Source organism: Tiliqua scincoides, chromosome 3 (genome assembly GCF_035046505.1).
Source record: "Tiliqua scincoides isolate rTilSci1 chromosome 3, rTilSci1.hap2, whole genome shotgun sequence".
NCBI classification, from domain to species: Eukaryota; Metazoa; Chordata; class Lepidosauria; order Squamata; family Scincidae; genus Tiliqua; species Tiliqua scincoides.
In genome coordinates, this window is record NC_089823.1 from 182,268,125 (window position 1) to 182,289,720 (window position 21,596).

A 21,596-nucleotide genomic window follows, 5' to 3' on the forward strand; every position below is an offset into this window, starting at 1 on the left:
TAAATTTTTTTCCCAGCCCCCGACAGTGTCAGAGAGATGATGTGGCCCTCCTGCCAAAAAGTCCGGACACTCCTGCTCTAAATGCACTAACATTAGGGCATTTATTACAACACAACAGCATCCAATTTTATTTTAATTAAAAACATATGTGAAAAACTATGCTGGGCTTCCTGTTTGAAAGATATATATTAGAAAGGCAAAAATTTTAGTCTTTGCTCATTACATGCATCACAGACAATCACATTAACGTGTTTTACTTATCATATTCATTTCATGTCCTTGTTACAAAGAGTTGGCAAAGGGTTGTCCCATTTGTCTCCCCAACAACCTGGTGAGGTGGTGATTTACCCAAGACTCAATGAGTAAGGCATGGTTAAGCAACGAGTTGAATCCAGGAATTTCTAATGTCAGGAGAACCTAGTTTCCAAAAGCAGGAATGGCAAAAACTCTTTTCAGGATCTGGAATTTCAGTCTGGCAACATCTCTTCAAACCAGTACCTGGAACACTTCTCTACAAACAGTAAATTGTAGGCAACTGCACATTTGGCCACAAGATAGAGCTATAGTATCCATATAAAAAACAATAAGCTGTGATGTAAAATAAGCAATCACATTTTTCTTAGCAAACAATTTTTACTAACAATAAACTCCTTAAGACTTTCTAGAATGTAACAGAAACGAAACTAAAAATTGTTTACTCTCATCATACACTTGCCTACCATAGCATCTCCTGGATCTCAGGAGGCCCGGGTAAGCCAGGCACAAAAATATTTGAATGTTATTTTTATTTTTTTTTCCCCAACACTGAGATTGAGAGAGTTCTGTGGAAACCTTGTATCTTATCTTTTAAACATGAGTAGTTCCAAATAAAAAGTTTTGTCTCACATGCTCTGTGTTTCTTTTTGTGCATAAGTTTCAAAAGAGCAATTTTAAAGTCTTTGTGGGTGTATGATTCGCACGTCTACATTCTCTAAATCAAAATATTACTGATTCACACATACTTGTTAACTCTTTATGAAAAACTTGGCATTTTTGTTAAGCGTCATTAATATTGTTGTTGCTTGGTGTTTTTGAAATAAATTTAGATCCAAATGCCAGGCTCTCAGGGACTGGAGGACATAATGGGAGCACATTCTGACTTCTTCAACAGGTTTGAGGGCTAACAGGTTCCTGGGTTCTTTAGCAATGCTACAGAAGCTTGGGGATCTTTTTGATCAGAAGTGAGGTATAACTTTAAAAAGTAAAATAAATAACAGAGCATTCCTATACATGACTATTCAGAACTAAGGTCCACTGAGTTCAGTGGGAGTTATTCCCTGAAAAGTATGTACTGTACAGAACTGCAGTCAAAATGCCTGAGCTTAAACAATTTCTCATACTGCAACAGAAATGGGTTGCTTGTCAAGTAAATGTTAAATGTCATAGAGTCAGTACACTGCAGTGGTTAGAGTGTTGAATGTGAACCAGGAAAACCTGGGCTCAAAGTTTCCTGGGTAACCTTACCCCAGTCACTATTACTTACCCTAGCCTATATAGCAGGACTGTTGTGAGAAGAAATGATGGGGGAAGGAGCCATGTACATTGCCCACAGCTCCTTGGAGGAAGGGTGATATATAAATGCAAAAAAAAAAAAAAATACACAAAATTTTCAAAAAGATAACACCAAATGAGCCATGATCATTGACAGTATATTTTGCTGTTATCTGCTTCTCTCTGAAGACCAGTTCTTGTGACACACCAAGGACAATTCTAAAGATCATATTTGAGAGAACCTGCATCATAGTTAAACCCACACTGTAACATACAGTTACTCTGAATTAGGAAAGGCCATGTTGCTTGTGTCCACACGTACTCACTCTATAAGTAAAGTGAGTAGATTATATTTCTATACTGCTTTTTCAGACAGGGTTGGCTTACAAAATAAAAATATATGATAAACTAGATAGGTGTTTATATGGAAGTTGAGGGAGGGGCAGAAGATGCTGCAGATTAAACCAGAGGCTGACTGACGTTAAAGGATGTCAGTTCAGAGAAGTGGCTCCTTATTTGCTCTGCAGAGACTTTTGGTCTCCAGCAGTGATAACTACTGATATCATCCAGAGACCCAAGCTCCTCCCTCCAAAGGGAGGCAACAGAAGGAGCTGCTGATGGGCAACTGATGTTAAAGATGCCAGCCCACAGAAGCTGCCCCATCACTGTTCTGCAAAGAGTTTTCTTTCCCCTCAAGTTTGAGAAACAGTCTTTTAACAACTCTTTGTCCTACTGTACATTCAAAAAGTGGGTTATGAAGCAAAAACTTTAATTGAAAAATATAACTTCTTGTATATTTTTATTGACAAATAACAGCCCAATTCTATCCACACTTTCCTGGGAGCAAGCCCCACTGACTCTAATGGGACTTACTTCTGAGTAGACATCCATAGGATTGGGCTGTAAGTCACATTGTTGGAACTATAACCTGATGGTATAGTCAAATATTCCAATTTCTTTACAATTGTTTTCATAACTTTTTTTCATACAAAAAAATTTAAAGCATTTTAAAAACTGAAATTGTTTGAATAGAGGAGCCTGTTTCTCTTCTACCTTATGTAACTGAGCCCTCATTCTAAGTGAATGCAGCAACAGGGCAACAGATTTTCTCTTTGTTTTGAATTCCTTAAACTGGGGAAAGAGTATAAAAAAAGAACAACCAGCAGTACAAACTTATGCAAGTTCGGTCAGAAGTTGCAGTCTTTTCCATGGGCTTTACTCTCAGGAAAGTGTGCGTAGGCTTTCAGCCAATCCTATTAGGGTCTTATGTCATTGGAACAAATGTTCTGGCAGTGTGTAATGCACTGTATGGCTGTCACAAAACACAACATGCCATTCAGCATGTCCTGACTGTCACCACAAAGGTGAACAGCCTGGTGCACATGCAAGTGACCAGAGGTTGCCCACCAGTGCAGGTAAGACAGCCTGGGGTATTGGCAGAATGGGCAAAACAAGAAGTTTGGGAAAGAGGAAGCTTAACTAAAAACTATCAAGGCAGAACTCAGGAGCAATTTCTGGCATTTACATATAACAGCAGACACTGATGAAACAGAACTACTGATAAAAATGCACAGAAATGTTGAGACATAGAAACATTTTTCCTATTTTTTCATAGTTTTTATTTAAAAGCAAGAGACTTTCTCTTTATCTAACAGTGCCCAAGAAAGATGCTCCAAAACAACACTGGCAATTAATTTACCTAAGACTGCAATTCTGTATACACTTTCCTGGGAGTAAGCCCCATTGAACACAATAGGACACTTTGCATAAGTGAGTACACAAGCATAAGAATGTGCTATACGGCTGAAATTCTAGGTAAATTTACTAGGGAAGCAGTTCCACTGAATTCAATAGGATTTATTTTTGAGTAGACTAGTTTAGGATTGCGTTAGATATCACAGTTAAGCTTTCTTTCTTTTTTTAAGAAGGCAAAATAAAACAAGATTTGAGAACCTTAGGTTTCACAGAAGCAATAGTTTTCCCCACAGGTTTAATCACAATATTGCTCTTAATTAGAAGTTATTACTGATCAGAATCTTTGGAGCAAAATAACTCTGAATTCAGGTGAACGTCCAATTTCATTTAAAAAGAAGTATACATATTTTTTCTGATGGCTAATATCTTTCCTTCAAGAACAAAGCTGGAACTCTGAGAAGTGCAGCAGTAAACTGATCAGTCAGAGAGATGTTATCAGTATTTCCAATTAGATAAGGTGCCACAGCTGCAGCACTTCCTTACAGTGAAAACTACCATATTGAAACACTGTTTACTTCAGTCTAACTAAAGAATTTTCAGATGGAAAAATAGCCAACAGTCACACTGCTGACTTTCTGAAATAGTTCTGATAAAAGGTAAGTACAAGACCCAAGCAAATTGCTCGCCTTGTAGCGCTGTATGAGAAACATAAGATAGAAGTCATCTACGGTCATCTCCGCCACTTCAGTTCAATACGCTGAAAAAAAATGCTGTTCCAAAACATGTGCTTAAAAACAGTACTCCTTTGTACACAAAAATAAAATAGCAGGTTGGCTATATGTGATTTCATAAAGAATAGGGTGAGGGGAAAAACAAGGAGAAAATGAACCTGACACCATTGTGGTTTTGCATCTTTAGACCTGGAAATGAAAAATGTTGAGATTTTGTGTCAAATGGAAGGCTGATGCTCATAAAACAAAAATCTTTGTTTTATATTGTTGAATATCAACATTTTTTTTTATTTCTGCCATTCTTCAAGAGCAACTAAATCCAGAATGAAAGAAAGAATGCTTACAACAAAAGAAAGCCACTATGCAGTAGAGCTACATGCTCTCATAAAATACTATTCATGAATGGACTCACAAAATCTGCTTCCAGTTTATCCATTTCTTGTTTGTAGCTCCTCATTCTGCTGCTGTACATGCCTCGGCTCTGTGGTGGGATTTCTCGAACTTCAAGCTCCATTTGCTCTAGCTAGTGATTAAAAATATGAAGGGAAAGGGGAATAAGATAAAAGATAACACAAGTTAATTTAATGTACATAAAGTGAATGATACTGGAAGGATTTCTTGAATATCCAACATTTATGTGGCTATGCATCATTTTAATTACTTCTGCAAAGAGTCTTGTTGCATTTTAAGGACAGATTTATTGTGACATGAATGTCTGTGGACACATCAGATGCATTGAGTGTTATCTTCAGTTGGCAGGTTGCTATACAGATATTCCGCACACCCAGATACAGAAAAACAAAATTTGCCAAAAGGTCATGAAATATAAGAGGCAGCAGTGGGTCCTCCACAGCCCAAACACAAGTACAATCAGAATAAGCAGAGCCAGTCACAACATCAGTCACTGGCGATAATATTACCTTTCTAGCGATGTGATGCTCATTTAAAGCCTATACTGAAAAAGAAAGCCAAAGTCCGGCATAAGTCCAGAATTATCGGCACCAAATTTTCTGATAAATTCTGGTTGAACAATCTGATCTGGAGTCCCCTCTAAAGTCTTTTCATGAGAGCAGAGGTTCTCAAACTAGGGCGTCGCGAGGCCCCAACCTGAGTCCCTCTGTCTCTACCCCTTCAGGGGACAGGAAGGGGGAAAGTTAGCAACGCGATCCCCAGGATCATGCTGCTGCCATGGAAACCAGAGGTTGTTCTTTATTCACACAATGAAGCAACAGTGTCCTGGGAGTGCAACTAAAAAACCAAAAGTAGGTCGCGATTGTTCTATTTTCATTTTCAATGCCTTAGAGAGCCCTGCAGAGGCATCCACGCGGCTCCGCACACCCCTGGGACACTGATGCTTCATTGTGTATGAAAAGAACAGCCCCCAGACCCCCCAACAGTGACGTGATCCTGGGGATCGCATCACTAACATCCCCCCTCCCCCACAAGAAATTATCTCAGGAGTTTTACTCCTGAGAAGTTTGAGAACCCCTGCCTTAGGGTATGGTGACACTGAGGTCAGCAACAGAATTTTTGGGAAGACACACTGGTTTTTGATCTGATAGTTTCTTGATGTAAAAATTACATCCATTTATTCTCTTCCATAGCAACTGGCTCATTTTTTTCTTTTAGAGCAGGGGTGCCCAAACCCAAGCTCAGGGTCATTTGTGGCAATTGGGGACCCCCAATCCCGGGGGGTCCCCAGGATGGCGGAGAGGCCATAGTCTCCAATGAGCCTCTGGCCCTCCAGAGACTTGCTGGAGCCCATGCTGGCCCGATGCAACTGCTCTCAGCGTGAGGGCAAGTGTTCAACCTATCACATGAGCTGCAGGCCAAGGGCTCCCTCCACTGCTTGCTGTTTCACATCTGCAATGCAGCAGCTGCTACAAAGAAAAGGCCAACCTTGGTTTATGCAAGGCCTTTTATAGGCCTTGAGCTATTGCAAGACCTTCATTTATTCATGTAAGTTTCATCTCTAATATACAGGTTGAGCCTCATTATTCACGTGGGTTCCGTTCTCACATGGATGGCACTCACATGGATGGTTCTCACAAGCACTCACATGGATAGCAAAAAATGCACTATAGCAAATCAATTTAAAAAACAAAGTTTCTTTGCTCTGGTGATTTAAAAACAGCCTTGCTGACCTTTGTGATGTTAAGATAGAGTCATTAAGAGGACAATCCAACAATCAGTTTCTCTCTCAAAGTGCTCAGAAAGGCTTCACTCAGCCCCTCCCTTCACCAATGCAAAGTTTCTTTCTTTCATGTGGTCAGGGGGAAGGGAGGGGTCACAGGGAGAGAGAAGGATTGATGAATTGTCAGACAGCTGCCCTCTCTCTCTCTCTCTCTCTCTCTCTCATTAAGGAGGCTATTGTTAAAGGACTGTTCAGTTTTTGAAACTGATTTTAAAGGGATGCATTTTTCCTTCTCTAGGGATCAGCACATTCCTTCTCATTTGCAGGGGCCATTCGTGTTGAGTCAAATCCATGTATAGAAAATAAATAAGCTGGACCTGTAGTCATTTATGTAAATTTTTTCAAATTTTAAATGTAAATTAGTTATTTTTTTCCTGGCCCCCAACTCAGTGTCAGAGAGATGATGTGGCCCTCCTGCCAAAAAGTTTGGACACCCCTGATTTAGAGCACTGATTTCAAACAATGGACATACATCACACTGGATGATGGGAGGAATGAGCCCCAGCTCAAATAACTGGTATTCTTAGATTCTAGAATAGTGTGACCATGCAAATCCTGTATCCCAGCCTTAGAAGTATGCTGCATTTGTTTTATTTTTAAGTAAACATAAATGTTTTGTGCACATATACATTCAGCTCCCTGCTGCACCACATGAACATCCATTTATGGTATGAACAGCCCAATTCTATCCATTCCCAACTACAGCACCCAGCTGCGCTAAGAAAAGGTTGCGCTGCATGCTGTGCTGGAGGATTGGGATGGTTGGGATGCTGATTGGTAAAGATAAAGGAACCTTACCCTTACCTCCTTGTAAGCCTTCCAATCATCAATGGGTCTCTATGGATCCGTGTCAGCTCTTTGACTGACACAAGACCAAGGAGAGGAAGGGGGCATGATAGAGTTGTGAAAGGGGATAGTATACTATGCAGGTTGCACATGCCATGACACACATTGCCACTGCAGCCATTTGGGATGGTGGATCCGAACGGCTGCTGTTGACCTGCTCTTTTTGATGCTGCAAGGCCTTTGTAACATTGCAACCAGGCCAATAGGATTGGGCTGTAAAATTCATTTCGCTATAACCATTTTGATAGCGTCAATGGCAGGTGGGGTTAATCTGCCAATCAAAGAATTTATTGGGATTAACTTTTATTTTCAAGCTGATTCCATTCCCAGGTTTAACTTTCAAAACAGGAACATTTCAACGCCATACACAACACATATATTCAACTCTTGAAAAATTATCAATCTTCAGCAAATGAAGAACACATTCTTTTTAAAGTGCATGATGTTCAACATTTACTAGAAATGACCTCATTCAAAAGTAATTGCATCTGGCTGGAATTCAAATTCTACATACAAGATCAAACTGTTGCATATAGTATCATGACCCCTTGTGTTTAAAAAGAGATACTTCAGAGCAACAGTAACAAGGCTCCACTTGCTCGTTAGGAGCTTTTCTATAATCTATGCACCAGATTATAAAAATTAGTAGTATTACAACATGTCATTTACAATATGATGTCTAAGAGCAGGGTGTCAATTGAGCCAGAATGCTTTTTGAAATATTGAGCAAGAACGGTGGTTCTGCAGCTTTATTGGAACAAAACCAAAATCAGTAAAATTTCTCTTTCTGCTTTTCCTTCCCCTCCCCAAATTTTTATTTGTAAAAGCTAGCATTGAGTGAGGACCAGGAGTAGGTAGGCATATGTGTGTGTGTAAATAAAATATTAAATATTATAACAGTAATACTAACAAGACAATAATACTAATTAAGTAGTATACAGCACTTTTTCCTAAGGACTAGAATGGTTTTACTCTCAATCAACTTTACAATGCAGGTAAGCCTGCATTGTCATTCCCAGATGTGGAGACCCAAGACTAGGAGTTAACAGTGCTGAAGATCACCTGGTAAATTCACAACTTAGGTAAGCTTTGAACCAAGCACTTCCTGCTTCACAGTTCATAAACACCACACTAGTTTGCCTAAGCATAAATACAGAATTCTCTATACATTGATTCTTCTGTGTATTTTAATAGTCAATTCTATTTAAGAATAAGCTGCAAACATTTTTACCTTTTACAAGTAGAAAAGGATAACAGGGTCAGGGACCATTAATTCTACTGATTTGGCAATTTCACACTTTTTGTTTGCAGGACTGGAACCTTTAAGGGGATTGGAAGAGGGAGGGAGGGAGGGAGGGAGAGAGAGAATGAGAGAGAGAGGAGCTACAGGCTAAGAAAGAACAGTTAAAGCTCATGGAAAAGAAAATGAAGGAATAAATTTGAGATCAGGGAGAAGTAGGTCAGGATCTAATCCAGTGGTTCCCAAACTTTTTCAAATGGTGGCTCCCTTAACCTACTAGGTCATTGGTCATGGCTCCCCATTAGGGTTATAATACTATACACAGTATAGGGAAGTGGGGTTTTTGCAATGATTCCATAAATTCCCTGGTTGGTTTCCATGGTTCCCAGGGAGTCACAGCTCACAGTTTGGGAACCACTGATCTAACTATAGAAAATCTCCTGGAAACCTTCCTAGAGTCGAAGTAAGCTTTTGAATACAGGCTTGTGCATCACAGGAATGATCACTCCCAAGACTTAACAAGCCATACTGCTTCTGTCCAACCCAGGGAAATCACTCTCCAGTTATACACAGCAGCAGTATCCACATGAGGGAAGCAGAACTCCTCCCATCATCTAGCAATTCAATCTGATTACAGCTTTGCTCCCCTGCACAAACATGACAATGCACTCCTTCAAGCTACTATCTAAAATATCACGGATATGCTGTTAGTTTGAAATATATAACCTGGCAAAATAAGCAATGCAAACCATTGGTCCTTCGCTGCAAAGCTCTCCATACTTCTATCTCTTTGTTCCTAGGCTTCTCTTTCATACTGTTTTCTCCATATCTCTTCTGCCTGTTCTCATTCTTTCAGCTGCTTTAATTGCCCGGCACTTTTGCAAAAAGCATCTTTCTAGCAGCTCTGTTACAATGAAAATGCCTGTGAAAATACAATAAAGGGTGGGAGAATGAGGAACAAATAGGTACTTGTTATGCTCCTTTATGTTGCCATTTCAGGGAATATAACAGAGCCAATCCTATGCATTTTTACTCATAAGCAAATCCCATTATAGTCAATGGGACTTACTCCCAAGTAGGTGTGGACAAGACTGCAGTCTCAGTTATGCGCTTCAACACACAGGAAAGTTGTGACAATGGGGAATGATTGGGGGAAGGGTATAATGCATGTTTGGCATACAGATAGAGCAGCCATTTTCAACCATTGTGCTGTGGAACACTCGTGTGCCGTGAATGGTCCCCAGGTGTGCCACGGGAATTTGGGAGAGGGTCATTTATCAATAGGACCATTAGGGGATGTGAGCCCTCATTGACAGCACAGTGTGTCTTGTCAATTGTCAAAAAGCTGATGGCGTGCCGTGACCATTTTAGTGCCTTGCCAGCATGCAGCGAGATGAAAAAGGTTAAAAATCACTGAGTTAGAGTACACCTTATGCATACAAAAGCTCTCAGGTTCAACCTCCCACACTTCCAATTAAAAGAATTTTAGATAGGGCTGGAATGCCTGATACCTTGGAGAGCTACTGTCGCTCCAAGCAGACAGTTTTGGGTTACCATGGTCGAACTCAGTGTAATTCAGTTTCATATGAAGGCCTTTAACAAAATCATTTTTCCCCAAGATAGAAAGCAGAGGCTGAAGTAAATTGAGAGCCAACAATTCCTAGGAAGATCAAAGGCTACAGAAATCATCTCTCTTTCATCTCAGGATAAGGTATTGCATAAAATCAGAGGGTTTTTATCTCAGGAGAGTGAAGTCCACAGTTCCGCACAGAAACACAGTGCTAACCAAAGACAGTAAATAAGGGGATGAGCCTGAAACACCGTCCGAGGACAAGGCTTGCCGAACCTTGATTGCATAAGTCAGTCAAATACAGTGGGCCCTTGGCATCTGGGGGTGGGGAGAGTTCTGTTCCTGAACTCCCCCCCCCATACAGATGTCAAAATCTGTGGATGATCAAGACTCCTTTTTAAATGTTTTAAAAGCTTTTTTAAAATAAAAAAAAATGTTTTCCCTACCTTAGTGCTACAAACCACACCAGCTATCTCTGGTGCTCCCCAAAGCCACTTCCAGGTTGCACTGAGGCCCACAACCCTCTCCCTTGGCCCTAGTGCACTCCAGAATTATCACAAGCATTTCCAAACGTTTCCGCTAGGTGCGCTAGGGCCAAGGGAGGGGGTCGTGGGCCTCGGCACAACCAGGAAGTTACTTCTGACAGCGCCAAAGATTGGTCTGTATTCTCAGGATCTGCTGACAGTGGAATTCGTGAATAAGGCACCACTGTACCACTATGTCAGATGTTGGTTACAAGCTGTCGTCTCAACTTTCCTCTTAACATCTGCTGAATCTCAATGTGTCCTTGCACGAGGGGCCTGAAACCTCTATTCTTAGAACTCTGCATGTGTATTAGTATTGCAGTCGCTGAATTTGAGCTGCCATCAGCCAGAAGAGTACTGAAATATTCCGAAGTTTTAATTTCACTGGTGGACTATACTATTCTACTTTGTAGGTACGTAATAAACAATAATGAATTCAGCTTTTCTGTACTCCCCACTGTGAGATTTTTAGTCAAAACCATTTGTTTTCATATTGATGAGTTTACTTATTTACTGTATTTCTACCCCACCTCTTCCCCAAAGTGACCCAAGGTGACTTACAACAAGTTGAAGAAATACAAAGAACATAAAATCACAGTTAAAAACACATATCATACATTAAAACCTTTCACAAATAACAAAACAAATTAATACAATAAAACAGCAGTAGCAGCAATCTTATTAAAACCCCAAGCCTGGAAAAACCAATGTTAAAAAGTTATCAAATATTCTACTTTACGTCTGTCTTTATGATTGGAGAGGATAGCCAAGTGAATAGAAGGTGGGCTGCCTAATTAAACTCCACTTCTACATGCCTCTGAGAAAAACTTTCAACCTCATTTACATAAAGAAAACATTCATTATCCCACATCCAATAATTTGCAGTTTGCAGCAAGACTAGAAGCTTCAATTATGCACATAGTTCCCCTTCCTATAAGCTCTCTGCCCCCTTACACTCAAACAGCTCTGGATGGAGTGAAGGACAGACTAATAAGAAATGTGCATGCTTAACTGCTCATAATCATGTCCACAGTCATTAATCTAAGAACAGAAGCAAATAAAAGGATTGACTGGTGTTAGTGTGACAGAACAAAGTGCTTAACAGCCTGACGTTATACAAAACTCAGCACGCACAAGTCCGTTGCACAAGAGGGCTTAGGTACACCTTAACTCTGCATAGAATTTACCAGTAAGAACAACAAGCTTTGGGGGGCAATGTTTCAGGTTTGATTTCTATTGTGGTCTGTTCTAAAGACCCTTTTAATGAGTTGTGTTACTTAGCCAGTTTTGTTCAAATTGATTTTTATATGCAAGCCGTGACATTAATCACCAGCATGTTACGTAATTGCTTAAAGCCAATAATTGCATTAAGCACCTGTCTAGAATTGTTAGCAGCAAGATCTGAAAACAAATGCATGAACGAAAAACGAAGTACATTAAATGAAGATCATCATTAGGACGGAAATGTTAAAACAGGATTTTCTTTTTAATCTTAGAGAAAAGTCAGCCAAATTTGTTCATATTAGGATACAAGAAGGAGGAAAAATAATGAGCTGTTAGCTCAACTTCCACTCATTTCAACATTTAAGAGCAGAGGATTATTTTGCAGAAAGAAGTAGATGTGAATGATTTGCTGCCACAAAGAGCCAGTGCCATTTATCGGATGACATTAACAGCAGCTCTTTTTTCCTTAAAGGGTTGTGGTGAAGCAGAGTTTGCCCTGTAACTATTTAGTTATCAGTGGCGTTTAAAATTAATAATTTACCTTTATCACTTCTGTGAAGTAGGAAATTGTCATCCCTACATCTTGATCAAAGATCCTAAAGCAGATATTAAATTATTTGTCAAAGGTCAGAGTATTGTGGATTGCTTTAATGGATCCACAAGAGAAAAGTAATGAATGAATACTCCCTTGTGGGGGTTCAACCACAGATGAATACATCACTCTTTTTCCCCATTTAACACCTGTGATCTATTTTTCTACTTGAAAAATAGTACATGGTGTGAACTAGAATCTTAGCTATAGTTTGATGTCCGGAGTACTGTACATCACTATTGGATTACTAGTATTCTCTTCAAAAATGCATTTCTCAGTCGCAATCAGACACTAACACCATACACAAATAAAAATAATTTAGCTTTATTTCATGCTATATATTCCTGTAATCAAATGCAAATCAAGTTGAGTTTTCCTGGACAAACAGAACCGAAAAATACATATTTCTCATTCAGTCTGGAAAACCCCATTAAAGATTAATCTGATGAATGAATGGCTCAATAAATAAAATACCTTCTAACATTAGACTAAAAAGGAGACACTGTATAACCTTACTGCTGAGATTCACCAAGTTCTCCTATATACAGTATGCCATTAACTATGCATGCAAGGTCTATTATTTCGTATACAAAACAGATAAATATAAACATAATAGAAATTGTGTTTTTTGGCCCAGCAATCCAACATCAGAATAGTAATAGGCTTGATCACAGCATATCATCCACAATCCATCAAGACACAATTTAGGCACTTTTGAGGTAGATTCCTTTAGAAAGTGTGTATGGACAATTCAATCTAGTACAAGATCTGTGGAAACAGTTCCAACTTGTCCTCAACTGTTCTGAGGAAAGGAGGCTCATCAAAATACATAAAAGAGCTAAAATATATATTTAATATACAACTAACTGAGGTAGCTTCCTGCAAAATTGAGAACAATTTTTGGACAAATATCCTTAGAACATAAGAAAAAAGTATCATCATGAGCTTCAAAAACTTCATCTAGTATGTGGTTGATATTTGTCTTCAGGGAGATAGGGAAACAATAGGTTCATGCATCATTGCCTTCATACTGAGTTACATTAAGTCTCTGTTGAGCTGAGGATATATTTTAATAACTTACTTGATTGATTTTTAAATCAGACAACCTTTATTATTCTAACAGATAGATGACTGAAAAATTCTTACGTTGATAGAAAGTGTCATTGCAGGGAAAATGAAATGGAATTTACTGACCACCATATTAAACAATGAGAGAAAGTGGTTTATGCCTTTATCTAAAGGGCACAATTTATGATCTGATCATCTTCAACAGTTGGCATCATTATATGACTAGGATCTCAGATTTGACAGCATTGTTTTCTAGAATGCACTACTCTTTAATTAGTAAAAACCAAATGCAGTGATGCCTCGCAAGACGAAATTAATTCGTTCCGCGAGTTGTTTCGTGTTGCGAAAATTTCATCTTGCAAAGCTAAACCAAACAAACCAAAAAAAAAAATTGCAAAAAAATTCATCTTGCAAAGCACGGCCATAGAAAAATTCATCTTGCGAGTCACCAAAAAAATCGCAAAACGCTTTCGTCTTGCGAGTTTTTTGTTGTGCGAGCCATTCGTCTTGCGAGGCATCACTGTACTGTTTCAACCAGTGGAAGCTCTTCCATAGGGGTAAATGGGGCTTGCACCTCCAAGAATAAATAGGAAAGGGGCACATGCTCCACTAGGGCAAACTTTTGCAAAAGTGTTGGAAAACACATTGAAACAGCACACCTACAAGCAGCACTGGTGGAACGGCCTGCTACACCCACCAGAAGTCAGTCTAGTATAGAGGCTGGGAAAGGGCAGAGGAGGATGGGGAAGTGGTGTAAGGGGCAATGGGGCAACAATGGGGGAGGCCTGGGAGAATTGGACCTAGGGGTAGGACAGGATCAGCTGTGCCAGTGCACGCCATATCGTATTCCCATCTCAGGTCTGATCACCTGCACATATGAACTTGGAATGTGCCAGCAACATTACTAGGGCACGTCCACATTTATCCATAGCAGATGCTGAGTCTCATCCCAGGGCAAAGGGACAAATGCCCCCCTCACTCTAGACGACTTCCAACAGCCAAAATTCCCCTGCAGGATGCAGCAGAGTCTATCACATTACATTGGTGCAGAGAACTTAGGTAGAATTGGACTGCCCAGTTAGTTATTCAATAATTAATCTTGGTTTATTCCTGGTTGTCCAATCCAATCACTTCTCTCTCATGTCTAAGTTTCTAGCTTCAAGCTGGCTTTTCAATGAGGTCTCTCTGTGAGAACACGAAGGAGGCACCAGAAGACTAAAGACTCACATGACAAACTCCTTTACAACAGTCTTTTCATTGCAGGAAGAGCCAATTTATTGGGGGGGGGGGGCGTATCCGTAGATCCCATATGTGTGGATTCAGTTATCAGTGGATCAGGTTAGCAAGCCCCTGGCAGGCCCACCACGCACACCCCTTCTGCAGGCAAGGGGTGTTCTGCTCACCTTGCCTCTGGAGGGTCCTCTGAGATCAAGAGGCCACAGACATCCATCCACAGCCTCTGCCGGGCTCAAACTGAGCTTGGCAGCTCAAATATGTGACATCCGGTTTCACAGAGAAATCAGAAGTGATGTTTTTAATGCCTTATAAGGCACTTGGAGGCCCAGGGAAGACTGGAGGATGTCCCCAAAGCTTAGAAAGTGAAAGCAGAGCGATCACGTGCTGCCTCCACAAAACCGGAAGTGGAGCATGATCACTCCGCTTTCACTTTTTGAAGGCTGGGGAGCGATCCTGGGGATTGCATCGCTGCCTTCCCCCCCGCCCCTGCCCCTTAAGGAGGCAGAGGCCAGGGCCCTCTGGTTGGAGCATCATGATGCCCTAGTTTGAGAAGCCGGGATCTTTGGCATTCAGTAGTCCACCTCTGGCTGTTAACACTCCAGAAAAAGGGAGAAAACCAAGAACATCATTCTCTCCCAGAAAAACAACATCCATTTCACTCACCTATTTATAAGAACATGGTGGGGTCATGAACCACATGCCAAGAATTCGTATATTACATTATTAGAAGACAAACAAAGATGAAAAAGTATTTGCTATTTGTAAATGTAATATAGCTAAAATAGCTTCAGTTCATACACAGAGAATTCCCAGTCACCTAATATGGCCCCACTGTCCTTCTTACACTTAACGTCTCCTAACCACTCCTCGTAATATAGTCAAGCTGCCTGGAATAGTACAGCTTGCAGACAATTGCTCATTCAAACTCAGGCCTGCACAAAATGCAGCCCAGAGGCCAACTGCAGCCCCTGGGGAAACTCTCATTATTCATGGTTCCTGCCCAAATTTGTGAGAATATCACAGGTCTAACCAAGGCCACTGGGTAGATGGGACTCGTTAGCCTAGGAAGGCAGTTCATCTGAGAGAAGGAAAACTCTGATCCCAAACCTCCACTGCCTTGTGGCTACATCCAGTTATGGAAAAGGCTTCAGGAGTCAACCTCGAGGCAAAATCCAGAGCCGGAGTCCCTGAGACAGTTCATGGCTGAACACAGTCACGTTCTGGCAACTCCTGCGACGCTGCTGGAACCAACTGTATGGGCTTCTGCCTTTCCATTGGACCATTTCAGCGACATGGAGAGGGGGGGTTTGCTGCATGGGTAACAGTCTATCCTCCATATCTACCTTACCCAGGCTTCGCGCACTGGAGAGGACACTCTGTTCCAAAACCACCATTAAGAGCGCAATACCGTGGTCCTCCAAGACTGAAGGATGCCAACAAAAAAACCAAGGCCATCAAAACTGAGGGTTAGATAGGAGAATATCTCTGTCTCCTCTTTCTGGATTGAGCGATGTGCAATATACTTATTTTTCCAGTTTTGCAAAACGTCATTCCAGCAGCTGCAGCCATGCAACACAGTCCACTGTATCACAGAGGATGAACTATTGGTACTGTAAAAAATTTTGTGTGATGTTTTTACTGAACTCAACAACAGTGGTGTAGTGGTAGATTCTGAGCTCATCATGCCTGTAGCCACATCCCATGTTTGTTGGCAACCTTCAGTCTCGAAAGACTATGGTATCGCGCTCTGAAAAGATGGTTCTGGAACAGCATCTAGTGTGGCTGAAAAGGCCAATTTGGGAGTGACAATCCCTTCCACACTGGGAGCAAGTGCAGTCTGTCCCTGGTCTGTCTCCCTGGCTATGGGCCTTCCTTCTTTGCCTCTTTGCCTCAGACTGTTGGCCAAGTGTCTCTTCAAACTGGGAAAGGCCATGCTGCACAGCCTGCCTCCGAGCAGGATGCTCAGAGGCCAGGGTTTCCCACCTGTTGAGGTCCACTCCTAAGGCCTTCAGATCCCTCTTGCAGATGCCCTTGTATCGCAGCTGTGGTCTACCTGTAGGGCGCTTTCCTTGCACAAGTTCTCCATAGAGGAGATCCTTTGGGATCTGGCCATCATCCATTCTCACAACATGACCAAGCCAACGCAGGCGTCTCTGTTCCAGCAGTGTATACATGCTAGGGATTCCAGCTTGTTCCAGGACTGTGTTGTTTGGAACTTTGTCCTGCCAGGTGATGCCGAGGATGCCGAGGATGCCGAGGATGCGTCGAAGGCAGCGCATGTGGAAAGCGCTCAGTTTCCTCTCCTGTTGTGAGCGAAGAGTCCATGACTCGCTGCAGTACAGAAGTGTACTCAGGACGCAAGCTCTGTAGACCTGGATCTTGGTATGTTCCGTCAGCTTCTTGTTGGACCAGACTCTCTTTGTGAGTCTGGAAAACGTGGTAGCTGCTTTACCGATGCGCTTGTTTAGCTTGGTATCGAGAGAAAGTGTCAGAGATCGTTGAGCCAAGGTACACAAAGTCATGGACAACCTCCAGTTCATGCGCAGAGATTGTAATGCAGGGAGGTGAGTCCACATCCTGAACTATGACCTGTGTTTTCTTTAGGCTGATCGTCAGTCCAAAATCTTGGCAGGCCTTGCTAAAATGATCCATGAGCTGCTGGAGATTTTGGCAGAGTGGGTAGTGACAGCTGCATCGTCAGCAAAGAGGAAGTCACACAGACATTTCAGCTGGACTTTGGACTTTGCTCTCAGTCTGGAGAGGTTGAAGAGCTTTCCGTCTGATCTGGTCCGGAGATAGATGCCTTCTGTTGCAGTTCCAAAGGCATGCTTCAGCAGGACAGCGAAGAAAATCCCAAACAAGGTTGGCGCAAGAACACAGCCCTGCTTCACTCCACTTCGGATGTCAAAGGGGTCTGATGGGGAGCCATCAAAGACAACAGTGCCCTTCATGTCCTTGTGGAAAGATCTGATGATGCTGAGGAGCCTGGGTGGACATCTGATCTTGGGGAGAATCTTGAAGAGGCTGTCTCTGCTGACCAGATCGAAAGCCTTCGTGAGATCTATGAAGGCTATAAAGAGTGGCTGTCATTCCCTGCATTTCTCCTGCAGTTGTCTAAGGGAGAATACCATCTCAGTGTTGGACCTGTTGGCTCGGAATCCACACTGCGATAAAAGAAATAGTTCAACTTCATATTTCTTCATTTGAATGTTTTTTCTCCTGTAATTTATTACTACTTTGAAATGTATTGTATTCATTTAGAGATGTGGTTCATTTCATTCCAAACTCCTGGAGAAGGCTGCATAGTTTAAAGTCAATATAAACAAACTGAAAGATGGAATAACTAAAATAGACAAAGCAACCACCTCTGCACACAACACAGTGGACTCCAGATTAATAGTGTAAAGAAGCATGTTTCCAACTATTCATTTTCATTTCAGTCATAAGAATATTCAGAAGAACATGAGAAACTCTGCAACTCACCAGCTCTCTTGCTTCTTCCAGCTGCTTCTCCACATTTGAAACCATTTGCTTTTTCTCCTCTAATAACAAAAGAAAAACATCATGGATGCAATATAATTTTGTTTCCATAAGTTTCTTTATTCATGCCATCTGACTCTGCTCTTCGAAAAACAACGGATTCCTCACCAGTAATTTTCACTTTAAAGTTTTTGTCTGAAAAGGCTGTGAATTGCTCTTACCTTGTATTCCTCTGCTATACAAACTTGATTGTTAACTCAAAATGTAAGGCTGAGCTTCTGTTCCTGCTGTAGGATAGAATGATTTCTAACCTCTAATACCATATCCCTCTCATACTACATTCTGCTTCCACCTAGTTAAGCTCTGCCTAAGGTTTTGTACTGGTATGTTGTACCTGACTAGCTGGGATACTCAAATATCTTATGCAGGTGTAGCGGTCAGGACTTCTGGTTTCACTGATGCAAAATGGAGACCAGCACCTTGCACCTGTTCCAGGTCAGTTAGGCTGCATGGAACTTACAGCCCAATTCTATCCAACTTTCCAGAGCCAATGCAGCCCTGAGGTAAGGGAGTTCCCTTACCTTGAAGAGGCCTGCTCCTCCTCCTGTGACTGCTCTTCCACTACAAGATGCAGTACACACCTTGTTGGCATGACTGCATTAGCACTGGAAAATTGGATAGGATTGGGCCCCTTTTTGCTAATGGAACTTACTTCTGAATAATCTGCATAGACTTGTTCTGTTGGTTGGCAGCCTTCCTATTCAGCTCAGCTACTGCTTCTTGCTACATAGGATTGGAGCCTTCGACTACAAATTATTTGCACACTTAGCAGTGAGCAATAAAGCACCAAATGCCATTATCTGGGAACCACTTCAAGGTCTTGACTGCCCGTCTCCTAGTTTTGAACTTCAGTCCTAGTTCATGGTCGTTCATCTAACCCTGAAGAAGAAAAGTCTACTGAAAAGTAAGAGAGTCTGATGATATGAGCGTTCAAATGGACCTTGCATGCCATCTAGTGCAACTACTACAGCATCCCCAATAGGTGGTTGTTCGGCCTCTGCTTGAAAAACTGCAAGAAGGGACAGCCCACAACTGCACCAGGCAGACTGCTCCAGTGCCACAGCACTCTTACAGCCTAAATCTACTTCCTTGTAGTTTCAACTCACCAGTTCTAGAAACTACAGGAACTCTGTGACCCTCAGGAAATGTAGAAAGCAAGTCCTCCACTTCATCTGAGTGACATCTCTTCAAATACTTGAAGACTGCTATGGGTATCTATCCCTATTCTTCTCTTCTCCAGGCTAAACACAGTAAACTCTTTCAACTGCTCCTCATAGATTTCCAAACTCCTCATTATAGAGCTACTAATTTATGCAATTTGGAGCCCAATCCTATCCAAATTTCCAGCACTGATGCAGCTGTGCCAACAGAACATGCATTGCATTCTGCGGTGGGTGGACGTTCACAGAGGTCTCCTCAAGAGAAGGAAACCTTTGTTCCCTTACCTCAGGGCTGCATTGCAGCTGCATCGGCACTAGAAAAGTGGATAGGTTTAGGACCTTAAGACTCTTAATGCAGGCCAGTATCACATTCACTAATGTCATATGCCATCTGTAAATTTGATAAGCATTTCATTTACCCCTCATTCAAATCATTTATAAAAACATTGAGCAGAACAAAGCCCAAGGCAGAGTTCTGTAGCACTCCACATCCATCCAAGTTGACATGGAGCCATTTAAAAGCATGTGTTGGAAACTGCAGTTCAACAGCTCAACAGCTCACTTAACAGTAATACCATCTAGCCCACAATTCACAGTTTTATCTGCAAGGATATAATGGGAGGCTATGTTAAATGCTTTACTGAAATCTTGGAACACCATGTCCACAGTGTTCCTACAACTTACAGCCCAATCCTATCCAACTTTCCAGTGCCAGTGCAACCGCAATGCAGCCCTGGGGTAAGGGAACAAATGTTCCCATACTTTAAGGGGGCCTCTGTGGCTGCTGCCCCACCATAGGAAGCAGTGCATACCGCATAGGAACAGCAGTACTGGCACTGGAAAACTGGATAGGATTGGGCTGTTACCCAACTACAGTCCAGTGTTCCCACAACTTACTCAACAGTCACTTTGCCAAAGAAGGAGGTGGGAGTAGTCTGGCAGACTTGTTCCTGACTAGGCTATGCTGGCTCCTAGAAATCACCCCAGAATTTTCTAAATCTATGAGAAACAATGGAAAGAACTTGTTACATTTAACCTGGAGAAGACTAGGGGAAAATATGATCCCAGTCTACCACAGTGTTTCTCAAGGTTTCTTCTCTGCCATACCACTTCAGCTGGTCCACCTATTTGAAGTACCACCAGAAGTAACTGACATCATTGTCAGTTATTTCTGGGTTGGGAGGCCAGATGAGACATGATGAACACCATTAAGAGTCTCAGGGTGGAGGGGAGGGCTTTTTCAAGGTTAAAAAAACATGCTTTGGAGCTCTGCTGAGCTTCCTACCCCTGTTCCTTGTGGCAGCAGACTTGCTATTAAGTGAATAGGGCAAATGCCCTGGGTGTGCAACTCTAGGACCATGTGGGAAGCCTCAGGCAGCTTCCCCGGTCAGTCTTGAAGCCACGCAAGGCTCTGTTGTGCTGCAGGTGAGTGGGGGGGTGGCTTTGTGGGGGGGGCACCATCACGGACCTTTACTCCAGGGCGCCTTGGAGGCAGGTCTGCTACTGTTTGTTGTGCTACACTCTTGGTCTTGTTGCCGGACAGCAGGGGTTCAGGGGTCCTGTGAGTACCACCAGGCACCACCTCAAGTACCACTGGTGGTACCCGTACCACTGGCTGAGAAACACCTGTGTCTCATACAGCATCTGTAGAGTCACAGAGAAGACAGGAAGGGCTTGCTCACTGCGACTCCTGAGGGCAGTAGCAGAAACGGTTTTCTGAGTGCTCACAGGCATTCCACTTAATCTTTAAGATTAAGATTCCAACCCTCTGCAGATCTACTCAGAAGTAAGTCCCATGGTAGTCAATGGGGCTTACTCCCAGGTAAGTGTGGATAGAATGGCAGCCTCACAGGCCAGTCCCATGCATGTCTACTCAGAAGTAAGTCCCACTGTAGTCAAGGGGTTTACTCCCAGGTAAGTGTGGATGGAATTGCAGCCTCAGAGCCCAACCCTCTGCAGGTCTACTCAGAAGCAAGTCCCACTGTAGTCAAAGGGCTTACTCCCAGGTAAGCGTCAGAGGCTGCCATCCCACCCACACTTACCTGGGAGTAAACCCCTTGGCTGCAGTGGGACTTACTGCCGAGTAGACCTGCCCAGGCCGGGCTCAGAGCCTGGGCAGCAGGTGCGAGGGGCGCAGCCTCCGCGACTCACCCCCCAGCAGCTTGGGCACCTTCCCCACACGGTGGGTGATCTCAGCGGTGAGGACCGAGAAGTCCTGCTCGTAGCCCTCGAAGTCGGAGGACATCGCGGAGGCAGGGCGAGGACACCGGACGGAAGGCGGCACGGGACACAAGAAGCCCGACTCCGCTCAGCCGCTGCCCCGGCTACTGTCACAGCCAGGAGGCTTCCGGGTTGCGCGCCCTCAACAACATCCCCCCCGTGAGGCGCTCAGGAGGCGGCCACGGCGGTTCCGCTGTTGCTTCCGCGCCCGCCTCAGGGCTGAGAG

General features: G+C 42.5%; 1 protein-coding gene across 5 annotated transcripts in view; it reads right to left on the reverse strand.

The window, feature by feature from the left end:
• The window catches only part of VTI1A (vesicle transport through interaction with t-SNAREs 1A), a 309,951-nt gene extending 288,441 nt beyond the window's left edge, over positions 1-21,510 (reverse strand). For 2 of the 5 annotated variants that reach the window (XM_066622222.1, XM_066622225.1), the window contains exons 1-3: positions 21,302-21,507; positions 17,934-17,992; positions 4,369-4,479 (exon numbers count right to left, since the gene is read on the reverse strand). In XM_066622222.1, coding sequence (XP_066478319.1) covers positions 4,369-4,479; positions 17,934-17,992; positions 21,302-21,395 — 264 coding nt within the window. In that variant the 5' untranslated portion in view covers positions 21,396-21,507. Of the gene's footprint in view, positions 1-4,368; positions 4,480-17,933; positions 17,993-21,301 lie in introns of all 5 variants that reach the window. The other 3 variants (XM_066622223.1, XM_066622224.1, XM_066622226.1) reach the window with 3 other exon arrangements.
• Positions 21,511-21,596: the final 86 nt, after the last annotated feature.